Genomic DNA, 26,886 nt, shown 5'->3' on the forward strand with positions numbered 1-26,886 from the left:
GAGTAAGATATGAAGATTGACATGATTCTCATGTCTGTGTGTTGATGTACGGAGCTGGAGCCGGGACGTGTTCTTTAGCTTTGCATAAGCAGGCGGGAAAGCACCGGTGATGTAAGCCATGAAGCCGTCGCCAGTCATAATCTTTCACTGACATAACTTAACATTCCAGTGAACACTTAATTCCTGTGATGACGGGGGCCTGTATTAGGGTATTAAATAATGGCGTGTACCTCTATAACCCAGATAATGTTGACCGAGCCATGATTTAAAATAACCCTCTCAGATGTGGGTCATGCTGAGTTCACATCAGATCCCTTTCCTTCCTGTTCAAATCCAACCAAACTACCCAGGGGTGCCGGCTTTGCACACACAGGGATTTGTAAAACTATTTATATCATGTCTCCCATTTTTTTTGGCTTTTCAAAGACATATGTGAATATTTCTTAATTTATCCCAGACACAACATATTATATATATGTTATGAGCTACCAAAGACTTCTGTAAAGGACACAGTTCTCAGGGAGCTGCCTTTGGGTAAAGCCAGACATATTAGAAGATGAGTCAGTGTATTACCTTAGGGCAGATGCATTAGAAGCAACACAGATAAGAGTGTGGGGTTGCTTTACTCTAGCATTATGGTTTTAAAAAGTGATGGCATAGGTATCTGAACTGATTTGTTTATTTAGAGATTAGATGTCCCCTGAGTTCTCTCTAAAATCTATATACAATTTAAAAGTGCGTCACACATGAAGATTGTATCTGATAGATTATTCTTGGAGTCAGTAAAGTTGCATCTTAGACAGAGATGGAGGAGCTTAAGGACATTGTCACTTTTCAGATTCTGCATACTGGTGTTCAGGTGTGTGGAAATCTTTAAAGCAAGAAATCAAGACTCGTGTAAATGCATGAAAGAAAGACTTTATTTATGAAATTTGCTCTGAAAGCATTACATTCTGAACATTTTCTCAGGATGAAGGTAAAAGTGATGTCGGTTTGGAAGCTGTAGCGTGCTTGTCTCGTCTTCTTGTTTTGAGTTGTGGGAGAAAGAAAAATGTAATTACATCAAAGTGTGCCTATGCCTCTATTCAGGGGCAGCATCCTTCGGAGAATGTGGTCTACCCAGTCCACAAAGGCTGCGTAGATCATGAAAGCTGAACCGAAATGAAACAGATTTACGCGATCAGGGTCCCCAGCTTGTCCCACCCTTATTGCTGTTGCCAAGCAACAGATCTGAAGTTGGACACAACAAGGAAGTTTTTAATGTTTTAATTTTTTAACATTTGCTCTGTTAGCTGTTTGGTTGGGTTGAATCGTGACACTCAAGCATTGGATGTCTCATCGCTTGCTGGCATCATTACGTCTTTGGAAAACAGTTTGTCACTGAAGTGCAATGAATTCAGGGATGGGTTGGCCCGGAAGGATCCATTCCTGAAGCCTTCACTTCTCAACGATGGAAGGACGCATTTTTCTGCCACATTTTAAGGTGCCTTTGAAACAGTATGACCTAGTTGGGCAACTGTGATGCAACCGGTCTTCAAATGCAGCCTCCTAACGATGCAGCCCCTGATTGAGACATAGCCTAAATCAATTTATTGATGCTTTGAAGCCAAAGCGCAATAATGGTTACTAAAGGTTTAGGTTGAGACCTTCCATTAGAAGAGCAGTCTTGTTTTTTAAGAAATGCAAATTTTTGCTGAGGATGTCATCAAAAGATCGACACCGCTCTCATATCTGTGCAGAATGTACGGATCTAAGGTGATGGTCGCCAAGCTTCGCATTAGGAGAGGGACAGAGCTAGCCTTGCTTGCTGAATCAAATGTCTGGGATTGTGTGGACTGCACTGCCTCCACTGCCTCCAAATATTTGACGAAACTCAAATGTGAGCAGGTCAAATAAGGATGGGGACCCATCTAACTCATCAACTGTGTGGGATGCTATTCAACTTAGCAATAGTAATCGCAATATTGCAATAAGCATATATGAAATGGATACAATTGGACAGTTGTAAGAAAAAAACAAAGATAAATAAAGCAGACAAAAGAGCTAAAAACTTTCTTTCTACGATCGATGTAAAAAAAAACTTTGGTGTGCCGAAATCACCCACTCATGCATCAACCCTTACTCACTATATAGGGTCTTCCATGTAGTAGACTATATAGTGAGCTCATTGGCAAAAGAAAAAAACGCTCTTAGACACTACTCTGGTTCTTAATGAGCCAGTTATTACGTCGTAATGTCAGCCGGTGGAAAAACCCATAGGAAAGTGTGAGAATACTGTCAATGCCTGATGGTATATATTGCCATGGATTGTACACTACCTTTCACAATGCAATGTGTGATACAATGAGTCCACTTTGTAGGGAATAAAACATTTGAACATTCGAGCCCATTCGAACAGCACTATATTGGCAAATTCACTATATAGTGGACTATTCCAGTGATTAGTGAGTGATTTCGGACACAGTCTTTGATTGATTCGAGCAACTACCATGGCTGCCTCAGTGTTCTCCTCAGAGAAATTTAGAGTGGAGTGAAATTTAAAGTGGTTGGTGCAGTTTCCTCTGCTTCCCGTCTTTGTGTGAGGCTAAGCTCACATCCCAATCTAGCTCTGTACTTAAAATGCACAGACATGAAATTAATTTAAAGCTGGATTCATACTTTGTGCAAGAGGTTAATGGTATTCCTTCTGTACTTACATTTTGGAGCAAACCATAGCCTCCAGCGTGACAAGAAGCTAATTTTTCATGTAAAACTATTCATTTCAAAAGTGGATATCTTTTTAAGATAATTTTTTAGAGTTCATTTTTGAAATATTGTCTCATAATAAACTTTTGGGGAATGAAACTGTGATGTCTGAATTCAAACACATCCCAGTGCAGTTAGCCTAAAGCCTATTATTACACCCACATGATTAAATAAAATGTGAAACCAGAATTGAATACTGCTGAGAAAACCTTGAGGTTAACTATTCAGTCACTCATTGTACTCAAACAAACATATTGAACAAAAAAACATCTATTCGAACCATGTTGGTGTATAAAAAAATGTTCACTTAAGGCGGTTCAAGTTGGTTTACATCACTGCTAAAGCTTATCATGTTTTAAACTCCTTTCTTGGAAATATACAACTCAAAAGATACAGTATTGCACGTCTTGCAGCATGCATCAAGCAGTTTTGTACAACCCGTTTCGTGCATCTTTGCCAACTTAAGGTATAATGGCACGTGTATCTATTGACGCTCAAGAAACTAGTAAATAAATATTAAATAAAAGTAAGTCAGTGAATAAAGAAGCTCGCAAATCCATAAATAAATACACACGTCACCAATCAAAAGGATGCCATACAGTGGTAGCATCCTGTTTAGTCCTGGCTTTATCAGTAGCTGTCGTCTGGAGAAAGTCAACAGCAGTCAATGAGTAACACGGGCAAGGAACGCAGACTGTCAGTTGAACTGAAATGTTGTCACTGTAGTTGGAGTGCTGTTCAGAGAAGAAAGCCTGGTATTTAGCTCACTTACTGCCTCATTAAATGTTCAGTAATGTGACTCAGTCAGCTCCAAAGGTTCCACAGACAATAGCAGCCAAACGATATGCTGTTATTATTCTGACAGTTTGATCATGAAAAATAGAGAGCTGCAGAGCGGCGAGTATTATTTAGGGACGTCTAGGCAGAGGCTGGTTGCACAAAGACAATAGTCTGAATATGGCTCAGATCACAACAGTCCATCGTAGACATACAAGTTCCTCAGTTTTCCAAAGCTGGAAAGCTTGGCCAATCAATATTTTCTGTATCAACCATAGATATGATTATATGCAATTAAAGGGAAGAGCTAAAGTGATAAACCCAAAGAGAATTACGACATCACAGAGCTGTTTAGTCTCTTTTAACAAATTGTTTTGGTTTTTTGGCCTATATTCTCTACACTCACCAACCTTGCCAACTTTTTTTTCTTGGGAGATGGTGGAGACCAAAACAGAGAAAAATGAGGGTAAAAAATCTGGTATCTGGCAACACAATCAACAGTGATTGTGTTGCCAGACACCAAATAAATACAATGATGGCAACTGGCATTAGACTGGTACAACAGTATTACTTGTGCAACTAGCCCCACCAGGTTGTTGGAATATGATTGGGGTACCCATGAGCTTGTGATATAATTATATAAAGGAGGAGAAACTGCATTAGTGGTCGAGTCCAGTGGTGACATGAGCGAGAGTTGGTGAAATTCACACCCAGAAGCCTGTGGTATTTTTCAGCCATCTGGCCGCTCCAGTTGCTGCTCCACCTGAGCATGCAGAATAGAAACAACTATCTCTCTTCCAATGTCAATGAAATGGTTTTGCAGTTTTTTTTTCTTTCACTGCTTCAGTTTAGACTGGAACACAAGCACTCAGCAGTACACACACCAGTAGATCAGGTTAAAAAGGATGTAGGCACCAGGGAAAATCATGCGAGAGTAGGTGTCAATGGCGTGGGTGTTCTGGATTATCCGGAAGCCGCGGATGCCCTTTTTCTTGGTCCCCGTGGACTCGTTGTCCAGGGAGAGATGCACCACCATTCGTTCTTGTTTTTCAGACGCGTCCTCAGCCATCATGGAGGCTCTGGTGTACCCTGCCAAGCTGTTAGTGTCTGCCTCGCTGTATGTACCGTCCAGCATCATGGTCCTGGTGTGGGACATGCCACAGGTGCAAGGGAGGTTCTGGGATGGAAAAATGAAAGGGATCAAGACTGAATAAAAAGCTAAAAAAGTTATAAGCAGCATTTGGAAGCATGTGCCATTTCTTAAAAGGTACCTGTTCCGTGACTTTTTCCCTGAGCTTCCGGTCTTTTCCGTCCCTCACTGTTGTCAGGTAGTTGACGGCAGCATATTCAAGCACAGACAGGAAGACAAAGACAAAGCTGACCCAGAGGTAAATGTCCACAGCTTTGATGTAGGAGACCCTGGGCATGGAGGCGTTGACTCCAGTGATGATGGTGGACATGGTGAGCACCGTGGTTATACCTGAAGCACAGAGAAAGCACAATCCTAATTTAGCATGGCGGTTAAAACGTCTTTGGGTGAAATATGAGGAAGTTACTAAATGTGTCAGCGTCTATCTTGGGGTCTTAAAGTCACTAAATCTAGCAATTGTGCTAACTTGGTAACGCTGAGTCTGTTATTCCCAGTAACACCAGAAATCATTATTTTACACTCTGTATTTGTTAAGATGAAATGAGCAAAAAGTCAAAGGGCCTAATTGTATAACTGGAACAAAGTGGCACCAAGCACAACACAAGTGCTTTTGATAGCTTCAAACCAATGCAGCAAATGCACTTCATCTGAGTACCCACGATGCAGCAGAAAGCAAATGTACAATTTACCAACAAAAGCCTGGTCTGAAGTCAATGGCTCAGTCTTTCACTGACATTTAAAGAGTACATTATCCACCCATTCGTCCATCTATTAGCTGTACCACTTATCCTCTGAGGGTTGTGGGTTGTTTTTTAATAACATCAAATAACGAGTTGAAACTAAATTTAGGGAAAAACTTCGCCCACTGAGCGTGCATCAGTGTGCCGAAACGCTTTGGCTTCACAATTGGGGAACAGTCATGTCATCCATAAAACAGAGTCCACAGTGTAAAGTACTGGCTTTAAAATGTTGGTGGATAATTTAAATTTTCTTTTGGACAGAGCAAGGGAAGCTGTTTCCAGTCTTTACATTACACAGTGTATAAGATAATTTTGATCTACTCATCTCATCCTTAGAAAGAAGCAGAAAATTGTTGAACTACTCCTTGACACTAACCCTCTGGGGTACTCCTGTGCTAAGTGAGTTATGCTTTTGAATCACTGTCATGTGCTTTGGACCCATGCAAGACAGTGGTTGTATTGCATATCCTCTGACCTAATGAGACTCTGGCAGGGACGGCCCTGCGGTCGATCCAGAAGGACACCCAGGACAGCATGACCATCAGAGTGGCGGGGAAGTAGGTCTGCAGCAGGAAGAAGAAGATGTGACGCCGCAGAGTGAAGTTGATGTACAGACGGTTGTACCAGCCTGGAGACAAGAGAGGAGGAAGACATAATTAAAGTTCACAAATAGCTTCATTTGTCAGTGGATAAGAAGACGAAGGATGTACTAGACTGGAGTGACATTATAAACAAAGAACAAGGTGAAATTACCAACTAATCTGTATGCCATGCACCTGCCAATCGGCTTTCTTCAAATCGCTCTCTCCCATCCACCTTACACGATTTTCTTTATTGATTCTGTCTCCATGTTGTCCCATCGGTGTTTTTGTATTGAAACCCCCCCACAAAACATCCTCATCTGCACAGGGATGATACAAATCTTGAGGGCATATAAACCAAATAAACAAAACAGCAGCTGAGTAGAAAAGAGGTCATTGTGCTGGATCCAAATATCTATGACAGAAAAACACTACAAGGTAGAAAATGGTGGAATAACAATGTGAAGGAAATTTATGCAGTATATTAAAATATTCCAGTGGCGTGTTTTTCAGAGCAGTGTTCCAGCTCCCGACGTTCAAATATTCTCCAGAGGGAGAGTTTTCTTTCTATACACTGTTAATCTCACTGAAGAAAAGAAGGTTTTCTTTAAACTATGTGAACAGCTTTTACCTCACGTAGAGCTATTTCATATCTTTGGTAAGTTTGGTCTTAAGTCATCAGTGAGTAATCAGGTCATTGTTTTTGGTGAGATAAGTTGCAACTGACCTCAAATTGAATTAAGAACTTATTTACTTCATTCCCTAATGCCATATTTTATTTAATATATTTATATATTAAATAACACAATATTTAAAATTGAAAAAACAGATGTTCAATCTTTAATAATCTGCTCTAGTTAAATCTTAGTGCGTAAAGTGCAACTGTCTGTATTCTCTGCACACTCACGTTGTTAATAACATTAACAAAGTCTCGGTGCTATTCAAGTGTCCCACACAATGCCAGCATCCTGAAGTGGCTAAATAGAATTTTTTTTTTGTTATTTACACCTGTGTGTTTCCTACAGTAATGAAAAAGCCCTGAGATAATGTAGAATACCTGCAGCCAAACCATCTGAGATGTGTGGAAGCATTTTGGATTCACAGATATACAGATACTGTCACAAAACAGATAAGTTGAGGACATTTGCTGACTTTGTAAGAGAATAGTTCTACAATATAGTTTCAGAAAGTTTACCTGGGTTCCGTTAAAACCCCTTTGAAAAAACATTTAACCTGTTAATTCAAGTTCCACAGAGAAAAACAATGACACCTCTCAATTCTCAGGTCTGTGCATAATAATGAAGACCACTTGGGTCAGAAATGAGTTTATGTTTGACCCTTTTGGAGTCAATGTGGTAAAGTACAACTCATGATTTACCAGAAAAGGCATATCATTGGCTAGATCAGAATCTGACTTTAGCTAGTAAATGCCTGATGCTGACTTCTCAGTAGCCTTCATTTTGTCCCTTGGTTTCTGTCATTTTAGGTTCACCTTGCTAGTAAGTGTCTGATCGCTACTTCACAAATACACAGGTGGCAATGTTTGTATTCAGGATATTTTGGCTTCATTTTCTGGATAGTGGGAGGATGTACTCTAGGTATCAGTAACCCCCACTGGGCAGCTAGATGGAGAATTACCTCAACGCCTCACAGCAATTTCCATATATTGTATGTTGTCTTGACATCACAGTATTGTATAGCCTGACCATTCCATTACAGCCAGTCAAACTTCTGCAACATTTACCTCTCTCCTGCCTTGCTGAAAAACTGCCACACCCACAGCTTCACCTCAGCGAGAACATTTTGTGTCTTTATTTTCTATTACTGCTTTTGCCTCTCTTCTGCTGCCATCCTTACAAAATGTAGGTCAGAGGAGACTGTTTTACATGATAAAGGAGATTCTGCAGTGCCAAGTGTAGAATAGGAGATACAAACCCATCAAAATGTTTTACTTATGCATTATGAATATGTACTGTGTGGTCTCGTTCTACCAGCAACTTTTCTTATTATTTAGTAGATTTCGCCACAAGTCCCTTAGACAAAACAGGATAAGACATGGTATAAATGCAGGGGTAATGTGAAGGTTTTAGTTTATATTAATCAGTTCATTCATTGCCACATAGTAAATCTAGAGACTTGGCGGATGTTGCCCGATGGATCTATTCTTTTGAAAGTATCTGTATAAAACTCCACACAGCCTTGGTTTAGTTACTCTACCTGTGCTGCTGTAGAAAGCCAGTCTGGAGGTAGTGTGAAACTTCTGGATGAGGAACTGCGACAGGGAAATTCTGTCGTCGGTGCTCAGAGACTCATCACCGCTTTTCCAGTACAGCATCAGGTCCTCGTCCGTGTAAGCATCTGATGGACAAATAGAATTGAAAATTGCATGAAAAAATACCGAAAATTCTTGAATAAAAAATGGAACCAATGCCTGATTCTAAAGTCAAAGAATAACAAATGGGGGTCAGCTTCTCATGATGCATATAGTGTTACCATCAGTGAAACTGAGCACTTCCTGCAGATGTTTTTTAAAAAGTAAAAGCCTCATGTAATAACAAATGTCTGCATAATGAAATGATGGCTTACAGGTGCAGTAGATCAATTCACTGTCTGTACAGAAACTGTAGAACAGGAACATTGGAAGAAACTGGAAATAATTACTGAATGAAAATATCTATTTCTGTTAAAGAAGAATGTGAGGACCTAACGTATGAGCATGACCTGATTAGTGTATCATGCTGTGCTAATGGGGTTGGTGCTGTATTACAATTGTAGTGTATACTGAATCGACAGGCAAACATGGACAAACCTGTGAGTACATTAAAACCAACAAGCAATAAAATAATCTGAAACGTTCTCTTGAACAGGTGTTTTGGAATGAATTTGGCAGAGCTTAAGGGTGAGATATAGAGACAAAAGGATTGAGAAAAAAGTTGTAATATTAGAAGAATAAAGTCATAATTTTAGACTTTGTGTCATTTTACAGGTTTCACACATAACAAAATGCTTAATCTTTTGTCTCATCAGCTCCATATTGTTAATATATTTATATATTTATATAAAATATATGTATAAAATGATATAATACATCATTAAGCATCTTTATTGGACAGTTGTGCAAGAGACTCTCTATTCAGAAGAGGGATCTACACAGACTTGAAGGAAATTGTCTCTTTTGTGGAGGAGAAAAATGTTTGGTAGTGGGCGAATGTTTGGTAGTTTCCTGGATTGGAAAAAGATAAACTATTTTGTTGTTAAATTAAGACTTTATTCTCGTAATATTATTCTTGAAACCATGCTTCTATTCATGCTGTTTGAACTAAAGGCTGCTTCTCTCCACTATCATGGTAAATTAAGCAACTATTTTAGAAGTGCTAGTAACAAACGGTATCATTTATAAATTCAGTAATTCATACTGTTAGTAAAATACACTAGATTATCATTCACTGCTTCTTACTGATAAATCCCAATTGGATGTTTGTGTACGGTGTCAGGCAACATGCTGCTAAAATGCCATGGGCCATTAGTAATTAGGAGCTAAATATAATGGTCTGCATATATGAATACTTACAGCTCTCCAGCTCCAGCGTGCATGTCTGCGAGTCCAAAGGGAAGCGACTGAAATCCATGTTGCATGCAGCAGTAACTGTGACCCTGGGGAATTATTGCAGAATGTAAATCTCACCAGCTCTACACATAAGGCCACACAAGGTCCTGCCCATCTCATTTAGTTTGTGTGAGAAAAACCCTGCGAGGGCAGATGTCTGCAGGGAGTTTCCTGTCCTCACCTCAGGCTGTACAGGACGTGACCGTCTGGGAAGACCCGCAGCATGATGTTGTCAGTGGTGGTGTCGTGGATGAAAGACCTCTTGGAGTGGACGAAAAACACGTCGGGTACCCAGATTTTCTTCACCAGTCGCCCGTCGAAGGTCATGCTCTTGTTGGTGGAGCTCGGGAAGGCCAGCCTCTCGTCCTTCCAGTAGTGCCTCAGATACAGGGTCATGGTGAAGTCCTGGGGGAGGGGTGACAGAAAACAGACTCTGGATTAAGTCTCACTACAAGGTCTCTCTACTCGCAGAATCTGGTTTATTACATTCCTCTGGGATTACACCACTGCAGCCTGTGGATGCTGGATTATATGGATTGTTTATGACTAAACATTCATGGTCAACTGAAGTGCTGAACATATGTCGGCTAAGCACAGTCCACAGCCTCCATTGGTCTTAGATCACTCTCTTCTTCACGCCTCTGTCCTCCCTGTTGCTATGCAGGCTGGAGCGTCTGCACTACCCCCTGCCACGGGAGATCATCCTCTATCCCATTCTCCTCATGGCATTACATAAGACCAGATCAGTTTATAATAATGGCTGCAGCAACACATTGTACTCTTGGCACTCCCCATCAAAGTACCTTTGATGTTGCGTAAGATGAGTTCAGTCTGAATGGCCCCGGATGAGTAATAACTGTAATGTATTACAAATGTACTAAATAAAAAAGTTGTAGTTTGACCAGAAGCTAATGGTGGCTAATGCTAGAAAACCTTTGCTGTATAGGTGAATAAATGTACAAATAACCTTTACTCTTGTTGCCATTATTATACAGTTAATCATTAATAATAATACTAATAACAATAATTATAATAATATCATCATTATTATTAAATATACTCGTGTTGCCATTATGATACAGTTAATCATTTATAAAATAAATTAATACATACAATAAAATATTATATTATTAAGATAGAGGGTTATTTCTCTGTTAAGATTGAGGGCTTCTCTTCCCCTACTGCCCCAACACGATGAAGCTCAGACAGGGTAGGAAAATCTGAGAGTACAGAGGTGGACTACCATGTTGTTTTTGCTCTCTCTATATAATTAGTTGACTTCAAGAAAAACATAGAATAAGTGTAATTGTATCGTTTAAAATCAAATTTTTCGCAAAAAATATAGTTTGCTGTGTAACTGTTAAGCTTCCTGGAGCTTGTTTAATGACATAATGTCATTAAGGGCACCCGTCCTCTGGAAATCATTTTTGTTCCAAAGCAAATAAAGACACAACCCTGGGATCCAATTGGAATGTAATCCGTGGTCGTCCTTGCAAACAGGAGCTTACACAACATCAGGATGACGGTTTTGGATCTAACTTATGGTTCCTGAACAGAGGGGTGATTTAATTACATTACTCAACATTAATTTATTCTGACTTTGAGCAAAAATAAACAGTTACTGCCATTGAGCCTTCGTAATCTAACTCTGATTATCCAACAGAAAGCATTTTAATGACTATAACTAAAATCAGCCCTCAAATGCCAATGGCAGAGCCAATATAGGCCTTTGCTTTTTATTACTTTTATTAATTAAACTCTGTTTGGCCTCTGGTGTATCCAATTTAAAAAGTTACATTTCTGAGTTTTGTTCACTCTGGTGCTAAAGTGCTGTAGAGGCAATGTAAAATGAATATAACACAGACTTACTAGAGTTAATTCTTCCACCAGTACCATAATCCACTGGAGGAGTAGTTTTAATAATGAAATTATGCTTTTACTTTTACCATAATCTCCTCATTTTCAGTTTCTGTTGGCCTTTGCTTTAAAACCTGATTGAATTCTTAGTTAGAGAGACAGAATAATCCATGTAATTCCATAATTTCCCCCCAGACTGAATCTATTTTAGCTGCTGTTGTTTTCGGTATCTGCAGCAGATTGAAGTTATGTTTTGCAGAATGATTACAGCTTCTTGTAATCCATTTTTACCTACAACCTTACCATTTGTACCATGTGGCATTTAACACATTCAAGCTGCTTACCATGTCGACCTCTGATATGCTGTCCAAGCTCTCCACCTGAACATCCACGCCGACGGGGACAGCAGGACCTGCAGATTTACAGCAGTTAAACAGATTAGAGTTGCATTCTCACTTTTCTCTGGTTTAATATCTGGTTGTGTGTCGTTTGAACATATGTACAGGTGACGATTGAAACTATTGTCCCAGAATATCTCACAAGTAGTGTTATGACCGTCCGATCGGGACAAAATGTTCGGGCACATTCTCCTTTCGTCATGGAGTCGAACATGAAGGAGCCTGTGGTGAACTCCTCTGACACACAGGTTGGTTAATGAGTTACATATAATAGCAGCGATGTTTAGTGGGCCGCATTCTGATTGGTTAATCAAAGGGAATCGTGCTGATTGGCTCGTCAGCTCAAGAGTAAAAATAGGGTCATGGTTTTTACTTGTAGCTCGAGGACTGTAGCTGTAACTTCAGGGTCGCATACATAGATGGGAAACTGGAGTGTCCATCCGTAAGACTGTGAAAACTTGGTTAAAAATATCCCTGCACAAATATGAATAAAATAAAATAAATAGTTCTACAGCTTTTATTCACGCAAAAAGGTGATGTGCAACCACATCATTATTTTACAAGCACAAATGATTAGTGACCCGAATATGATCCCATATTAAAGTGGCAAAAAGCAAAACATGTAACACAACACCCACCCACACTAACAGCTAGATGAAGTGCAAACACTGCAGTGGTATAGAACGTTGGGAGTAGGCAAACCTACTCACAAAAACAAGTCCGAGACAAACTCAGCTGCTGTTATGAAATAGCCGACTACCTCCAGGTAACTGTGTCTGGTCTAGGTCATTAACTTATCATTGTCCCTTGAGGATGTATCTTTATAAAGGCTTGATGACCTTTCCTCCAGCCCCACCAGCAGAACAACATGTTCACTTGCGCTGTGAGGTAAAAGACCAGAAATGCCTGTTTGTGTAATGGTAACTTTGCTCCTTGTGGAAGGTGGAGACAGAACTTGTTGAGTTATACACAAGACATGTCAAGAAAGTGTCACGGACGTTAATGAGCACATTCGTGTTCCACAGAGAATGAAGTCTTTTGGTTTTGGATACAGCATGATTTTTCTTCTGCTGAAATTCTGTCAAATGTATTCACAGGCTGTCTCTTTTCTGAGTATTAGATCGCAATGAAATGTGTTACACAGGGGATGAATGATACTGATTTGAATAATAATATGTTACCCCTCACTTGTTCAGAAATGATAAAAACATTTCAGAATGGTTTTCTTTTTGCTTTAAGAAGAGAAAGAAGAAGAGGGAATGGAGAATCAGTCAGGTTGTCAAATTGGCTTTTTGGGGCGAATGAACTGAGTCTGTTTGATATACAATATGTCTACTCAGATATTCTACCATTACTGACAATAATTCCTCAATTCATTTACCTTCCATCGTGCTACAAACTGTTTACTCTAACCAATGCTGTAAATACTGTTTACTCTACTTTATTTTTCTGATGTTCTCCATTACACGTGGCATCTATGTTCTTTGTCCTCTGTTTAAGTAGTTTTTCCTTGCTCCTCTAGAGGGTTACGGGCAGAAGATGTCCCACCTCGTTAAAGCCCTATGAGACAAATTGTGATTTATGAATATGGGCAAATAAAATTTGATTGATGGATTGAATGAACATGGACTGCATAAACACTGTTATGGGGAAATTGGTGTAAATAAAAAGAGGTGAGAGGAGAATATTTTTTTAAAACATGCACAAGCGGATTTTATGGAGTGTGTTGAACGTGTGATTTCATCCAGGTGATCAATGTGATGAAAGTGTCTTCTAGCTCTGTTTTGGTCTCCACCAGCCCCTGAGAGTAATGCCTGGCTTTTTGGCTGTTCAAAGCTCTTGACGCTGAGCTGGGAGTATTTTTACTTTGAAAACATCTGTCTTCTGCAACTAAATACCGTTACAAGTTAACCAAAATCAAGACTCAAAGTAAAGTTGCAGTAGGACAGCTTAAGATGATCCACTTTACAGCCATTTGACAAAGTTAATAAATAAATAAATAAGTTTGCAAAGAACTTATTTGCAGTCACTGCTGTGATCTGTATCCCTGCCACAGGCCCATCCTCTTTATCACAGTCCCAAAATAACAGCCATAACAAGCTACACCATGACGAGCACCTCCAGTCATTTCATATGATTACTTGTAATAAATAGAAGTCAGTATTTGCATGTGTGATGATATGTGTTTATTTATTTATTTATGTGTATAGTATATATTTAAAGCCATCTTGGGATTTATGGGGATATGGAAGAGGATCCTAATAACCTTATTATCAATGGCAAAAAAAAAAAAACCCTGCACATCCTTCTGTCATTTGTGTATTAAAAGTCACATTGGCTGTGATAGTATTTTTTAATCTGCGCAGCAGTAATGGTGCCAGCCTTACGTAACTTGTGGCATAGCAAAGCTGCTACCTGGAAGAGGGGATATTAATTCGTGCCCAGTCCCAGCTGTCAGCAGAGAGTCCTCCCCAATCCCTCTCACACCATATGCCTCACATCACGTGCCAGACTCGGTAAAAGCCAGAGCACCTGCTGAAAGCGAGGCAGCAGACGTAACACCAGACACCTGCTCAGAGAAAGAAAGTCTGGACCAGTGGTGTCCATGGAGTTGAAATGTCTGTGCCCTCTCTGCAGCTGGGGCACAGGAAGCTGCAACCAGAGCTGAACCTCTCTGTAAGGACATGGCAGAGGAAAAAAGGTCTGTGCTGAGGAGGGATATCACAGTGTCCTAAATTATAGTTTGGAAGCCTATTTTCTCTGCTTTGGTGGTCAAAACGTTGGCTGCAGACTGAGGCTGAAAAAGCGAGGTTAATGTGTTCAGACGGGACAGTCGGGCACTGACGAAATATCCTACGTGTGGTTTTGCCAGAAGATTTCCTTTTGCTATTTTGAGCTTTTGAGCATCAGCGAATGATTCTACGTCACTGATTATCAGATGAGGCCCATGGATGCGTCACGGAGATGCTCCACTTCATAATTCTAGTTGCCCCTCTCACATCCTGCAGTATTCTTCTGTGTGGGCTGCTTTCAAATAGGGCATGAAGGAAGAATGTGTCAGCCAGACATTACAGTCCCACACACAGGAACACCACAACACCGAGTGCCAACGCCACAGAGAAGCAAACACTGGAAGTCAAAGTTCAAACGCATAACTGCCCACTTAATGGGCTCATGCCGCCTGCAGCACAGACATATTGACAGTTTCTCGGTTCTGCCGCCCTGAGTGCTCCACTGAACCAGCAGCTTCATTTAATGCCATGCCTTACTGTTAAAGATGGAATCATTGTCAAGGCATGAGGGAGAAAATACAGACAAAAGTGCCAAAGCAAACATTTTATCAGTTATGTGGGGATTTATGCAGCAACAGATTTTTTACGGCTGGTGATGAGTTTATTTGTTTGCTAAGTATTTGAGTCACTGTGTAGTCAGGCTTGTATTTCTCCCTGTGGAGGAAACTTCTTTAATTAAGAGAGTTTTAATTATAGGCTGAATAATTAAAGGTATAATATATAAATGTTCTCCATTAAAACGTCTAAAAACTATGAGATGTGTGTTACATATGAGATGCATTCTTACGTTATCACACATTTCCAGATATTTTCAAACACAGAAAAATGTGATTTAATCAAGTTAAGTGTCTTTTTCATTTGGTCACCTGTCCATGGGTTTTGCACACACCTCAGTGATGTGTTTGTCTGCCAGAATTATCAAAATTGACTTTTGAACCCTTTTAAAGCCACATTTTCAAATAATAGCTTTTAGGGTTTTAGGGATTTTAATGAGCTTGTAACCTGCCTGTGTAGAATTGGAGTTATGAGAGAAACAAGCTGGGCAGCTCAGCACTGCAGCCCCACACAGAAACACTGATTTTACATTGGAACTAATGTTATTTATTGTTTTAGCTTGATTAAATCACTGGATCCATGTTTCATGCTACTTTACAATGTCACAAACCTCTGTCTTTTGTTAGGGTTTTAATTGAAAGAAATAATCTAAGAGCAGACATTCTCTTAGAAATGAAAAAGGTTTTGATGCATCAGTCCATCTGATCAGTCATGGATATCCATCTAATGTCTTTGTGTTAAGCACAGCTAAGCTTAGCATCAAATCTGGATGCAGAAGCTATACGGCTAGGCCGGCTTTTGTATTGTGTTTGTGCAGCAGGGCCGGCTCAAGCCTAAACAGAATGGGATTTCAGGATCCCCACCTCCTCTGTGCCACCAATACTACTGACTATTGTTATTCTAACACAGCCATTTTTTCAGTTATTTTACTCTGACAGATGTAGTGGGGATTGATTATGTTGTAATTATGTTACAGCCTATTATAATCTGGCCAGTTAATAGAATAGTTAAAAAATAGCTGGCCAATACTATACTAAAAATGTGTTGTATTCATAGTAATACTGTGTTTTTGTATAATATAATATACTATAATAACATTTTAATGTGGGGAATTTCAAGGGATAATGGAGGCCCTCTAGTGGCCACAGAGGGAGTGAGTTATGTTCCGGTGAGTCATGCTGCGTTCACATCTTGTTTTACTTTGAAAAGAAAAGCAATAAAAAATGTAATGGTGACAGGCTGAAACAAAGTAGGATCCAGCACAAATAGAGACCAGCCATAAATTCAGTTAACTGACTCAGTAATGTTGGTATTAAACATCAGATAGATAAGCAGTATATTAAACAAATATAATGATACATGCAGTCTTTCATTCCTTGCGCCGTACAGGATCTGAACCAACATTAACTGCATCAGCAACATTTACTGCTCGGTAAGATTTGCTCCCTGGGTTTATTTAATCTCTTATTCATTTATTCATACAACTTGCTGCTACCTGTCCAATGCACCTTTGTATGATGCAGTATTGTATTTTATATTGTATATTTTGTATATTTTTAATATTCATGTATGTACGCTGTATTTGGGAGAAGCCAAAGCCAAATTTCAACCCATAAAGTGAATCATTCTAAAACAAAACAGTTTTATACTAAAGCATTTAAGGCTTTAGCAGCAAAACCTCTAAGCATACTGAATCGATTAAAGGTACTTTTTTTGTATGTTTCATACTACTTCTTATTTGTTCTTTTCAAAAGTTGCATAATTTGATTTTAAGGGGTATCGGATACATTAATCATGCCATCATCCTCCTCACACGCAACGCAGGGGATCCTGGACCTCGTGTTTAATATAATAATATGAATCAAGGTAAATTACTTCTCAGAAGCTTTTAAAGTAAGTTAAGTTACATATCTCCAGTTACAGCAGCTCTTTGTCTTAGACGTTCATATCCTCAATCACTGTGGCCGTGGCTGAAGGGGTTGAACGGTCATCCTCTAACAGGAAGGTCGGAAGTTCGATTCCCAGTCTTCCCCATCTAAATGCCGAATTGTCCTCAGGCAATATGCTGAACCCCCGAATTGCCCCTCACAGAAAAAAAGAAAGTGCTGCTAAAAGTTGCACTGTGTGAATGGGTGAATGGGTAACTGAACTGTAAAGCGCTTTGAGTGGTCATCAAGACTAGAAAAGCTCTATATAAATACAAACCATTTGCCATTTACACTTCCACTGATCGAACTGTCCTCATGTAAATCCAACACATGTGTTTGAGAATAGAAGTAGAAACCCCCCCCTATCCATTCCGCCTCGTGATACCGGACTGCTCCTCTCTACATGGATTAGCAGCTGTAAATCCACAGCTGGTTGGCCCTGACTAGATTATGCAGCTGGCTCGTCCATTAGGCACCACACTGCTAAGTCTGGAGATATCCCAGTCGGAGGGTGCGTTTTGAGAGAGCGTGCTTCAGAATCCACAGGCTGGGATAAGGGTGAAAACATGCTGCTTCTTTGATGCAAATGTGACTAATGCATGACAGGCCCATCCACCCCATCAAATGTATTTTTTTTCCAAACATGAGGCAGACAGGGAGGTGTAGCTCCATAAATAGATGTACCAAGGAAATCAGAACTAGGTGGGATGACAAATATGCTGTTCCTCTGCCTGTATGTGCCACAGTGGGGGGGACCGCCCAATGGCAACCTGCAAACTATTGATAATACAAACCGCACCCGCTGCTGCTCAGTGAAGCGCATTGTACAAGAGAATGAATCGTAACCAGACAATTAACATCCCCCTATGCATGCTCTTTGTTCTTCGGGATCAAGTTTCACCACAAAGCGGTGTCTTGTGAGCTTTTGGACAATAACATGCTCCGCTGTGAGGATTTGTCTGATTGTAACTCGGGAGTTTGCTCCGTGTCTTCACTGACATCCCCCTAAGAGCCTCATTCTCCGTACTGTTCCCGGCAGCAAACAGGAAGTGGCTGTGTAAGAGGCTTTCATTAGTAACACTGCAGCCGCTCCTTTTGAAGCCCCGGTGGATCCATGGCAGCCGCTGTGCACACTTGCTTCTTTCCTTCTTACACGAGTCAGCTTTTGGTGAAGTTTGATTGAGGCGATCCCATTCTTCTTCTTCTTCTTCTAGCTTCTTTGTCTTGAATCTGCTGCTGCCGCCGCTCCTGCTGACGAGCCTCAACACAAAACAAGTGATTCTCAGTGGGGTCTCGGTCCCATATGTTGCTGCAACTGTGGCCCCAGAGGAGCACGAGACTCCCTGTGGGAGGATTCATTTAGCTCACCGCCTCCTCTTGTATACACATGCAGGGCCTGTTTATGCTAAACACCAGAAAATGCAACTCTTACGTTCAACAAATAAGCTCCTTATTTCTAATTGCCTCCTGAAATCCCAGAGGCAGAGCCATTGTCCTGACATTCAGGGTGGAAAGCAAGGACGCGGCGAGTGCCCTGAAGTTGACTTTTGCTGCTGCCAACACGGCTGATCGGTGTCAGTGCAGGAAAATGCACGCAATCACAGTTGACGAGTAATGGCTTTAAAAACATCTGGCAGAGGAATAAACTCATCAGCAGCCATAATTCTACAGCAGCGGGGGATTTTTATTTTCTAATAGAACCTGCTGAGTATTTCTCTATTTGTTTGTTTCTTTTTTTTCTTTTTTTTTAAGCCTGGGGGCTGCACGCTTTACATCGCTCCTATTTTTGTCTCCATAAAGATTTGGCAGTGGAGTGGAAAAGAAGACAGGTGGGGAAAATAAAGCAGTTTCTCTTCTTTTTCCAGTCACACTCAGGTTCAAGAGAGGGTGCACATCAACAGCGGAGACACAGAGTCAGAGTCTGCTAGTGTGAAATATCAGTCAAAAATAACAAATACCTATTATTCCACAAACGTCTGTCTGTCTGTATGTGGAACGCATATCTCATGAGCTATTCATCTAATCGGCTTCACACTTGGCATGTCTATTGTGAGTTGCCCAAGGACGTGCAGTACTGAGTGTGGAGCGATTTGAAGGTGTGATAGGTTCAATTTTAATAAAGATGTGAGTGAGGCCACAACCAGCGCTCTGTGGCAGTGGTGGTGGTGGGGGGGGGGGGGATTGAACATGTGGTCTTCCAATAATATCTGTACCGCCATGATCATTGGGATTGGATAATTTGATTATTTTTATGTGATCATATCAGACTGAGACACAGACACTAGGTGTGGAACAATTCCTTCCTCTGAAGCAAGTGGTCTTCAAAATAATAGCGAGATTTTCGTTTTATTGCTGTGATGCTTTATATTGAGCTCAATTACAGAGCTTTTATTTTAAAAAGTTGCGAACTTGGGTCTGAAGATTGTGTCAATTGCTTAACAGACTTCTGAAATAGCCGACAATGTCTGAAAACATTAGAACCAGAACAGTAAATCATTCAAAATTGTGTATAAACCACACGTGAACAGTAATTAAACAAATACAGTTTCATTTTATGAAAGACATTCATTATAAAATCTCCACTGCTGATAAACCAGGTAGGATGAACACAAAGTTTTCTAGCTTCACTCTGCAGCATAGACTGTTTATCAAAAGCTCTGTTCACAACATCCAGCACACAGACAATAAAAAGTGACAGTCTATTGCAGACATGCTTGAGGAGGTATAGAACGGACACTGCACTAGTTTTGATTTAAAGACAAAAGAACAATGGACAAATATTCCCTGTGTGTCACCAACATAGCTCAGTGATCTTACCTGCGAAGGCCGGCCTCATCGTGAAATCATGGTCGTCTATGCGCAGGAGGTGGCTGGTCTTCACCTTTCGGGTTTTTGTGCCATCCGAAAGCTTCTTCGTCAGAGGACTGATAACAGACAAGACAGACGGACGGACAGAGAGAAAGTTTTTAAAGCCACGTCAGAGTTTGACCTCAAAGGAGAAGCACTGTTATTCCCTATTTTTGTATTACTGTTAGCAGATTGCATTAAAGGACTAAAACATTTTCTTCTTCTCTCCATCAGCAGAGATTAACAGTGATAATGGAAGATTCTAAACCTCTGAATACATCTAATACATACATCAAACCATGTAAGTATAGTTAAGCTTCAACAACTAAAACACACGGATCAGAGAAAAATGATTGTGGTTATATTCCAAACACATTCACTGCAACACTGTGAGAACACACATGCTTAATTCACACATGCGTGTCAGATGTGTTACAAATATCAATGCGTGTCAAAGTGGGACTCCGAAGAGGAATGGCAGCATCAACCAAACATGGGGGGGCTTCTCTTCGTCCATTATTGTTCCAATTTTTTTTTTTAATGAGCATTCACAGTTTTGCATTCAGAAAAAAAACCCTGAATGGAAACACAGAAAATTCAACAAAATCTTAAACTATCGCAAAAAAAGATTTGAATGCTTGGGAGATGTGGCAAACTTTATCGATAAAACGTAAAAATGAATGAAGTGCAACAGAAACTGATTCAGCGAATAAATGATGGTGTATTGAAATCACATGACTTACATGTCACTCAAGCTCCAGGAGAGAGGAGGGAGAGAGGGAAAATGGCGACAGATAAAACCATTAGCGCCACCTATTGATTACTTCCATGAAAATACTCCTAATATTCACATATAACACTAGTGGATGGAAACGAGCCTAAGAATCACCGTTTTGCATATTTTTGGACAATTTGCAATACATTTGGATGCAGAAACTTATTTTAACCGTGTGCTATGGGGTGCTATCGAACCCAGACCATGATCTTTCCCCAAACCAAACCTTAAAGGTTCAGTGTGTAGAATTTAGTGATATCTAGTGGTGAAAGTTGGATGTTGCAGCTGAACACCCCTCACCTCACCCTCCCCTTCCAAACATGACAGAGAACCTGTGGTAGCCTTTAACTGTCATAAAAACTCAAAAGGTGTTTAGTTTGTAGAGTTTGAACAACTGTAAAAAACATGGCGGCCTCCGTAGAGAGGACCCGCTTGATGTAAATATAAAGTATTTAAATATAAAGGGTCTTTTCTGGGGTAAAGAAATCAACAATTCATGCAATTTAGATGAAACACATTACTGAAAACATCATGAGGATTATTCTACATTCAATTTCAGCCAATAGATCCCTTTCACCTAAATCTTACACACTGGACCTTTAATGATACATTTCCACAATGTTAAACAGATTTATTTCGTTTTGGAAATCTCTGAGAGACAGTGTTCTTCTGCTGATACAGGCAGAAAAAGCAGAAAATGTTTCCATGTGCCCTTTTAGAAAGACTGAACAAGCTATGTATTTTGTCATTAAAAATTGGGAGGACATGCTGCAATATAAACACCCTTCAGGCAAACATGCACTGGCATCGTGAGTTGTGCATCGGCCTGTCACACTGTCTTCCTGACACGCGTCAAATCTCTAGGAAAGCAGCGATTTGAAGATGTTCACCCGAGCAGAGCAGAATAATGCAGTGCTCCATGATGTGGATGATGTAGGCTGTGTTTTGCTTTCCCCCCCTCTCTATATAAGGAGTAGACCTCTAAAGTGGCACTACACGATTCTTTGTAATGGGTGTAAATCACAAAGGAGCAGCATTCTAATGTGGACATATTTCCGTGGATGCAGAGACGGATTCCACAAATGCACTACAGTTTCATTAAAAAGGGACTAAGTCATTTCCACTGGTCATTATAATTCTTCACAAATGCAACACAAACACGAGGAAATAATGCAACAGTTGGGGACTATTTTTAGCGGTGGATTAATCCACATTTGGTTCCCTGGTGACTATTTCAGACAGCAGGATGATGTATGTGGGATTGAGTCCAAATGCACTTCAGTGTATGTTTTCACGGTAATGACAGCACATGTCACCCAATGCAACAGCGATGTGCTTTTAATGATAGTTCTTTGGAACAGCACCATTGACGCAGCGAGGTAACATTATCAGGCTTTAGATACACACTCAACACTCATTAGTAGGAGATTTGTGCCGCTGATTCGGTTCTGCACGAGATTTGCAGGAGAAGAAAATAATGGAACATCACCAGACATGTTTTATCTCTATACTTAAAGGAGGGGGAGGAGGAGGGGAGGGGGGCTAAACACCTGTCCATGTTGCGTAGTGGCTCGGAGAAATGTATCTTGTGGGGGTTTTTTTTGGGGGGGGGGGTTCCTTTGCACTTCATAATAACATATTTGTAAATGTTTGATTGATTTCTAATGGTCCCTGATTTGAATTGTAGGTGATTGTATATTACACTACATATATAGTGTGCAGAAAATATTACAAATTAACAATTTGTATCAATCTTTTGACACATTTCATTCATTTATAATAAAATATGTATAAAACATTCTTCCAGCTTCTCAATAATGAATCTTACAGAAGATTTAAGGGACAGAAGAGACTAAATTTAGGAGGGAAAAAATGGGATGATGGATCATTAATGAAAATTTCAGTTCAGTTTCAGTTTGTTTCAAGATTAAATCCAAGTTTTGCTCTTTCTACCAGTTCATACACTTTATATACCAGAATGAGTGAAGCTGCTGCTGGCTGGATGTTTGATGCTCTCGGGTTAAAATAGGAGCAATACAAAAGGCTTAAAAGGAAATATCCCTCCACTCTGTTCCCCTCACAGCCTCCTCATGACGGACTGTGTATGAAGCTGAAAGAACAGACATCACGCTGTTGCTGTGCTGAGGGATGGATATGATCCGCAGCTGTCACAGGAGACAGAGGGACAGCGATCCCTGCGCTCCGGCTGCGTTTTTACGCACGGTTTGCTCCCGACATATAGAAACCAACAAGCGGCAGTGAGCCCGCTGTGTGATGGTGTCAGTGGTCGTGTTAGTGACCACCGCCTCAGAGAAAACTGATCTGGACCACAGATGATGCGCAGATCGCACAGACTCGCACGGACTAATCTGTGCGTTCTTGGAAATGAAGTGGGGGTGAAATCCGCCGAGCATCTGCCCCATTCTGATTCCCTCACTTTCTTTAGGGCTGAATTGATTCATTTGCTGTCACACTCAGTTCCACAGAGTTGTCAGCTCTTCCAGAGGAGATGGAGAAAGCGCATTCTCCTCCACCTGCTGCTGTTGGATGTCTGAGGATCCCTGAAGGTCAGAGTTCAGTCACATTAAAATCTCCATCACTTACTTGCCCTGCTTGTGAATCTCCGCCGGCGATGACCACGATCGCTTTTTCCTGCTTTTGTGTCTCCTGCACTCCCCGATGAGGATCAGGCAAAGAAGTAGAAGCAGGAACCTGACGTATCCCGGCATGATGAGTTTAAAATTCCCGCAGCGAGTGGATGTGTGACGGCCTGGCTCCGCGTACAGGACGCACTGTGCACGGTACCATCTTCCTCTCAGAGGCAAGAGGACGAGACTGAGAGCCCAGGGACTGTGTGTGTATGTGTGTGTGTATGTGTGTGTGTGTGTGTGTGTGTGTGTGTGTGTGTGTGTGTGTGTGTGTGTGTGTGTGAGAACAAGTGCGTCGGCATGCTTCCCAGAGAGAGAGAGAGAGAGAGAGGGAGTCAGAGAGAAAGAGATTGGGTGGTGAAGTCCGATAAGCTTTCTGATTGGTTTGCTCCAGAGGGCGCGCACAGCATCAGGACCACACACACACACACAAACACACACACACACACACACACACCATAATGTCAACAAACAAACAATCAAATAAACAAATGGATGCGCAAAGATCAACTGTAGCATCTCCTCCAACTACATTTACTGTCGGCATGTGGAGGGCGAGAAAGACAAAGTATACACCGGATTTCACCTTAAAGAACCAGCGTGTAGGATTTAGTGGCATCTAGTGGTTAGTTTGCTGATGGCACCAAAGTGAACAGTGCTGGCTTCAGCCCTCACCTTTCATGTGGGAACCTGGTGGCCTTCAGGTCAGTGGCAGCTCTGAAGCCCTGGGTGTTTTGACTGGGAGAACCACTCAGGAGGCAGAAATCTGCCGAGCACACAAACTAGACCCGGGGCACACAGTCCATCGAGGTTATGTTACCCACACTCCCCGTGTTCCATTGTTCCATTAACGTGGTGTGCCACTGAGAGATAGAAAACATATATGCCGCCCACATATGAACCCAACACAGCTTCAAGTAACATAAAAACGTGCCGGTGTTTGTTCATTCAGGGCTAATGTAGAATCATGTTGGACCCTATGGAAGAGGACCTGCTCCCTCTGCACATACAGACCAAGATAATGGTCACACACTGACTCATTTTCAGGTGATTAATCACAAATGAAAACACAGATATGTATATTACATCCTTATGATATGTATAATCGATCCCACTCAATCCTCCACATGGACCTTTAAAGTCAAAGTCATTTTCTTTTATAATGTTGGCTGGGTGAAGTATTTACCTGATCAAAATGTGTATTTAAAAGGTACAGGACTATCACCGAACACGCCCAAACTCTTCTTTTCCTTCTCACTTTTTGCTACATTCAATCTTTTTGTCATGACAATCCAAATTAAGGGACACGCTGAGATTATGAAAAAAAAGAACGTGACCGTCTTTTGTTCGGCTGCGGGGAGAAGGATGTGAAAAACTAAAGTGCTTCTGAGGATTTGTGTCTGTGCGAGACGTAACTGATTTGCATCACAAAATTAGGCTGAAAAAGTGAAATTATTTCCATCTCACTTGGAAGATTCTCTCATTTCACAGATTGGAAGGCTCCACTCAGATCTTTTTGTCAGGATGAGAAGTAGTTAGAGTGGGACAGTGTCGGGGCGTCATAGTTTTAAAGTGACATCAGGACTTGGATGTCCACATGTGTCTTCTCCTCCCAGTCTGCATGGTATGAAAAGCAGTGGATATGAAATTGCATTAGCAGCCAGTGGAGTATTTCCATCTCAAACTCACTTTGTTCAGGAATAATACTTGGGTTTCCTACAACAGTGAACAGATCCTCTTTTCACTATATGCCCACGGACAAAATGAGATGTTTCTTTTTGTTGTTTTGACCTTCGACCTGCGTCACACAGCTCTGACTCCTTATGGGAGCTCTGACTTTAGTCTTTGTGTGGGCTGAGGAACATTCTGTTCCTCCCGCTTGACAAAGTGCTTTTTATCTCAAAAGATTAAAAGGTATTATCAAGTAAAAATCATGTTTTCTCAACGACTGTGTCCAGTCAGATTAGTTCTGAGCATTCAGCGAGAGTTTCATCAGCATGAAAAGATTTAACTCCTTTTAAAAAAGGAATAAATAGGGCTTTGGGGCTGACGAACCAAACCACAGTTTTACTAATGTGATTTTCTTTCTGTCGAGCCTGATCATTTTATTAAACTTGGGAAAAAGACTTCTCAGAAACGACTTTTAAGGCAATGTAAAGGAAAATGTTGTATCTATAATTTGAATGTGTCTTCTCAGCTATGACTGAAATATTAATTCAGGGAATAATACATTAAAATAATTTATGTGATATAAAAGTTAATTAAACCAGAGTTGATTTTGAGCAGATATGAAACCAAAGTCCGAAGTGTGGGATCAATCAAAAAAGTGCAATCTTGAATTTTGAAGTCTCAAGGTTCCAACTCTTAAAAAGTTGTGAATTAATAAAAAAATAATTCTTGATCCGTTGAAACAAAACAAGACTGAAGTCAGATGTTGAGAGTGTGTTCCAGTTATGTCTTCATTGTTCATAAGCTAATTTCAAGTCTCAGTGTTTATTCAAATTAGACAGAATAGAACATCCTGCTCTCAAAACTATGTTAATCGTGTTTTTTTAGATAGTTATTTCAACTAGAAAATTCCTCCCGGGAAATTCTGAATGTGTGCCTAATGCTTGGTGCCGGTTCCAGAGACAGACTCTCAGTTTGAGAGACACAGAAAGACACATAGAGAGAGAGAGAGAGAGAGAGAGAGAGACCAAGAGAGACAGACAGAAAGAAAGAGAGAGACACAGAAAGACACATAGAGAGAGAGAGAGAGAGAGACCCAGAGAGATAGACAGAAAGAAAGAGAGAGACAAAAAAAGACACAGAGAGAGGACTTTGATTAGTTTATATTAAGCAGCAACAGCAGCAGAAAAAATTAAAAATAAAACTTTTGCCCCGAGCTGGTTTTGAACCCACAACCACTTTTTCATTGTGAAAATCCAGCCTCCTTTCAGGATTCCTGGCAACATCCTGTAACTCTCTAGGGTTTTTTTTTTGTATCATGCTTCTGATTGGGAGATGCAAGGGGAACTGAAGAGGAGGTGGCTGTGACATCACTCCGATGAGATCAAGATGGCTGCGGCTGAGCAGAGCCGGTAGTTGGAACCCCTCTGCAGGTGAAGGCTAATAAAACTCTCTTCAATGGGTTAGGGTTTTTTTTTTGTCTTTTCGTGGGATTTGCTGACATTCATATAGAAGAGTGTCACACTCATGCTTTAGGTAATTCTTGTTTTTGTAGTAGTTTTCCATTGCGGAGCAGAAGGTGAGAGAGGTTTCTTGATGTGTGTTGGGGTCATGGGCCTGAGATCTTTCGCCATGTTAACCTCATGGCTCTGGGGACACAGGGTCTGTTAGTCCACCACTTGCATCCTGATTGAGTTGTGTCAGCAAATAGTTCCATTGCCATTAAACTTGATTAAAACTGACAGTTATGATAACCATAGGGGGAATCCAATATCTGTAGCTATAATTAAGATATCATAAAACTTCACACATTGCAAA

The 26,886-nt window shown here is 40.6% G+C and overlaps 1 protein-coding gene across 2 annotated transcripts; it reads right to left on the reverse strand.

Annotated features, from left to right (window-relative positions):
- Window positions 1-902: 902 nt before the first annotated feature.
- LOC109632360 (gamma-aminobutyric acid receptor subunit rho-2-like) lies at window positions 903-24,008 on the reverse strand. 2 transcript variants are annotated; one of them, XM_069514737.1, is made up of 9 exons: window positions 23,357-24,008; window positions 19,948-20,054; window positions 11,802-11,869; window positions 9,782-10,005; window positions 9,565-9,647; window positions 8,211-8,351; window positions 5,888-6,040; window positions 4,794-5,002; window positions 903-4,699 (listed from the first exon to the last, which is right to left on the reverse strand). In XM_069514737.1, exons 1-9 carry the CDS (start codon window positions 23,917-23,919, stop codon window positions 4,391-4,393), a joined length of 1,857 nt encoding a protein of 618 aa, XP_069370838.1. In that variant the 5' UTR covers window positions 23,920-24,008; the 3' UTR covers window positions 903-4,390. The 2 variants fall into 2 exon arrangements, with proteins under 2 accessions (XP_069370838.1, XP_069370839.1); XM_069514738.1 differs by lacking the exon at window positions 23,357-24,008 and adding an exon at window positions 20,721-20,833.
- Window positions 24,009-26,886: the final 2,878 nt, after the last annotated feature.

The sequence above is a fragment of the Paralichthys olivaceus genome, chromosome 19, assembly GCF_024713975.1.
Source record: "Paralichthys olivaceus isolate ysfri-2021 chromosome 19, ASM2471397v2, whole genome shotgun sequence".
In the NCBI taxonomy this organism is placed as follows: Eukaryota; Metazoa; Chordata; class Actinopteri; order Pleuronectiformes; family Paralichthyidae; genus Paralichthys; species Paralichthys olivaceus.

What these genes read in the sequence shown, in the direction of transcription:
- LOC109632360 (XM_069514737.1), bottom strand. Translation starts at nt 23,919, where the DNA reads ATGCTACAGTTGATCTTTGCGCATCCATTTGTTTATTTGATTGTTTGT. An exon ending in GCATATCAGAGGTCGACATG is followed by an intron (nt 10,006 to 11,801) that starts GTAAGCAGCTTG and finishes CCCCTCCCCCAG; the next exon opens with GACTTCACCATGACCCTGTA. An exon ending in CACGCTGGAGCTGGAGAGCT is followed by an intron (nt 8,352 to 9,564) that starts GTAAGTATTCAT and finishes TTTGTCCATCAG; the next exon opens with ATGCTTACACGGACGAGGAC.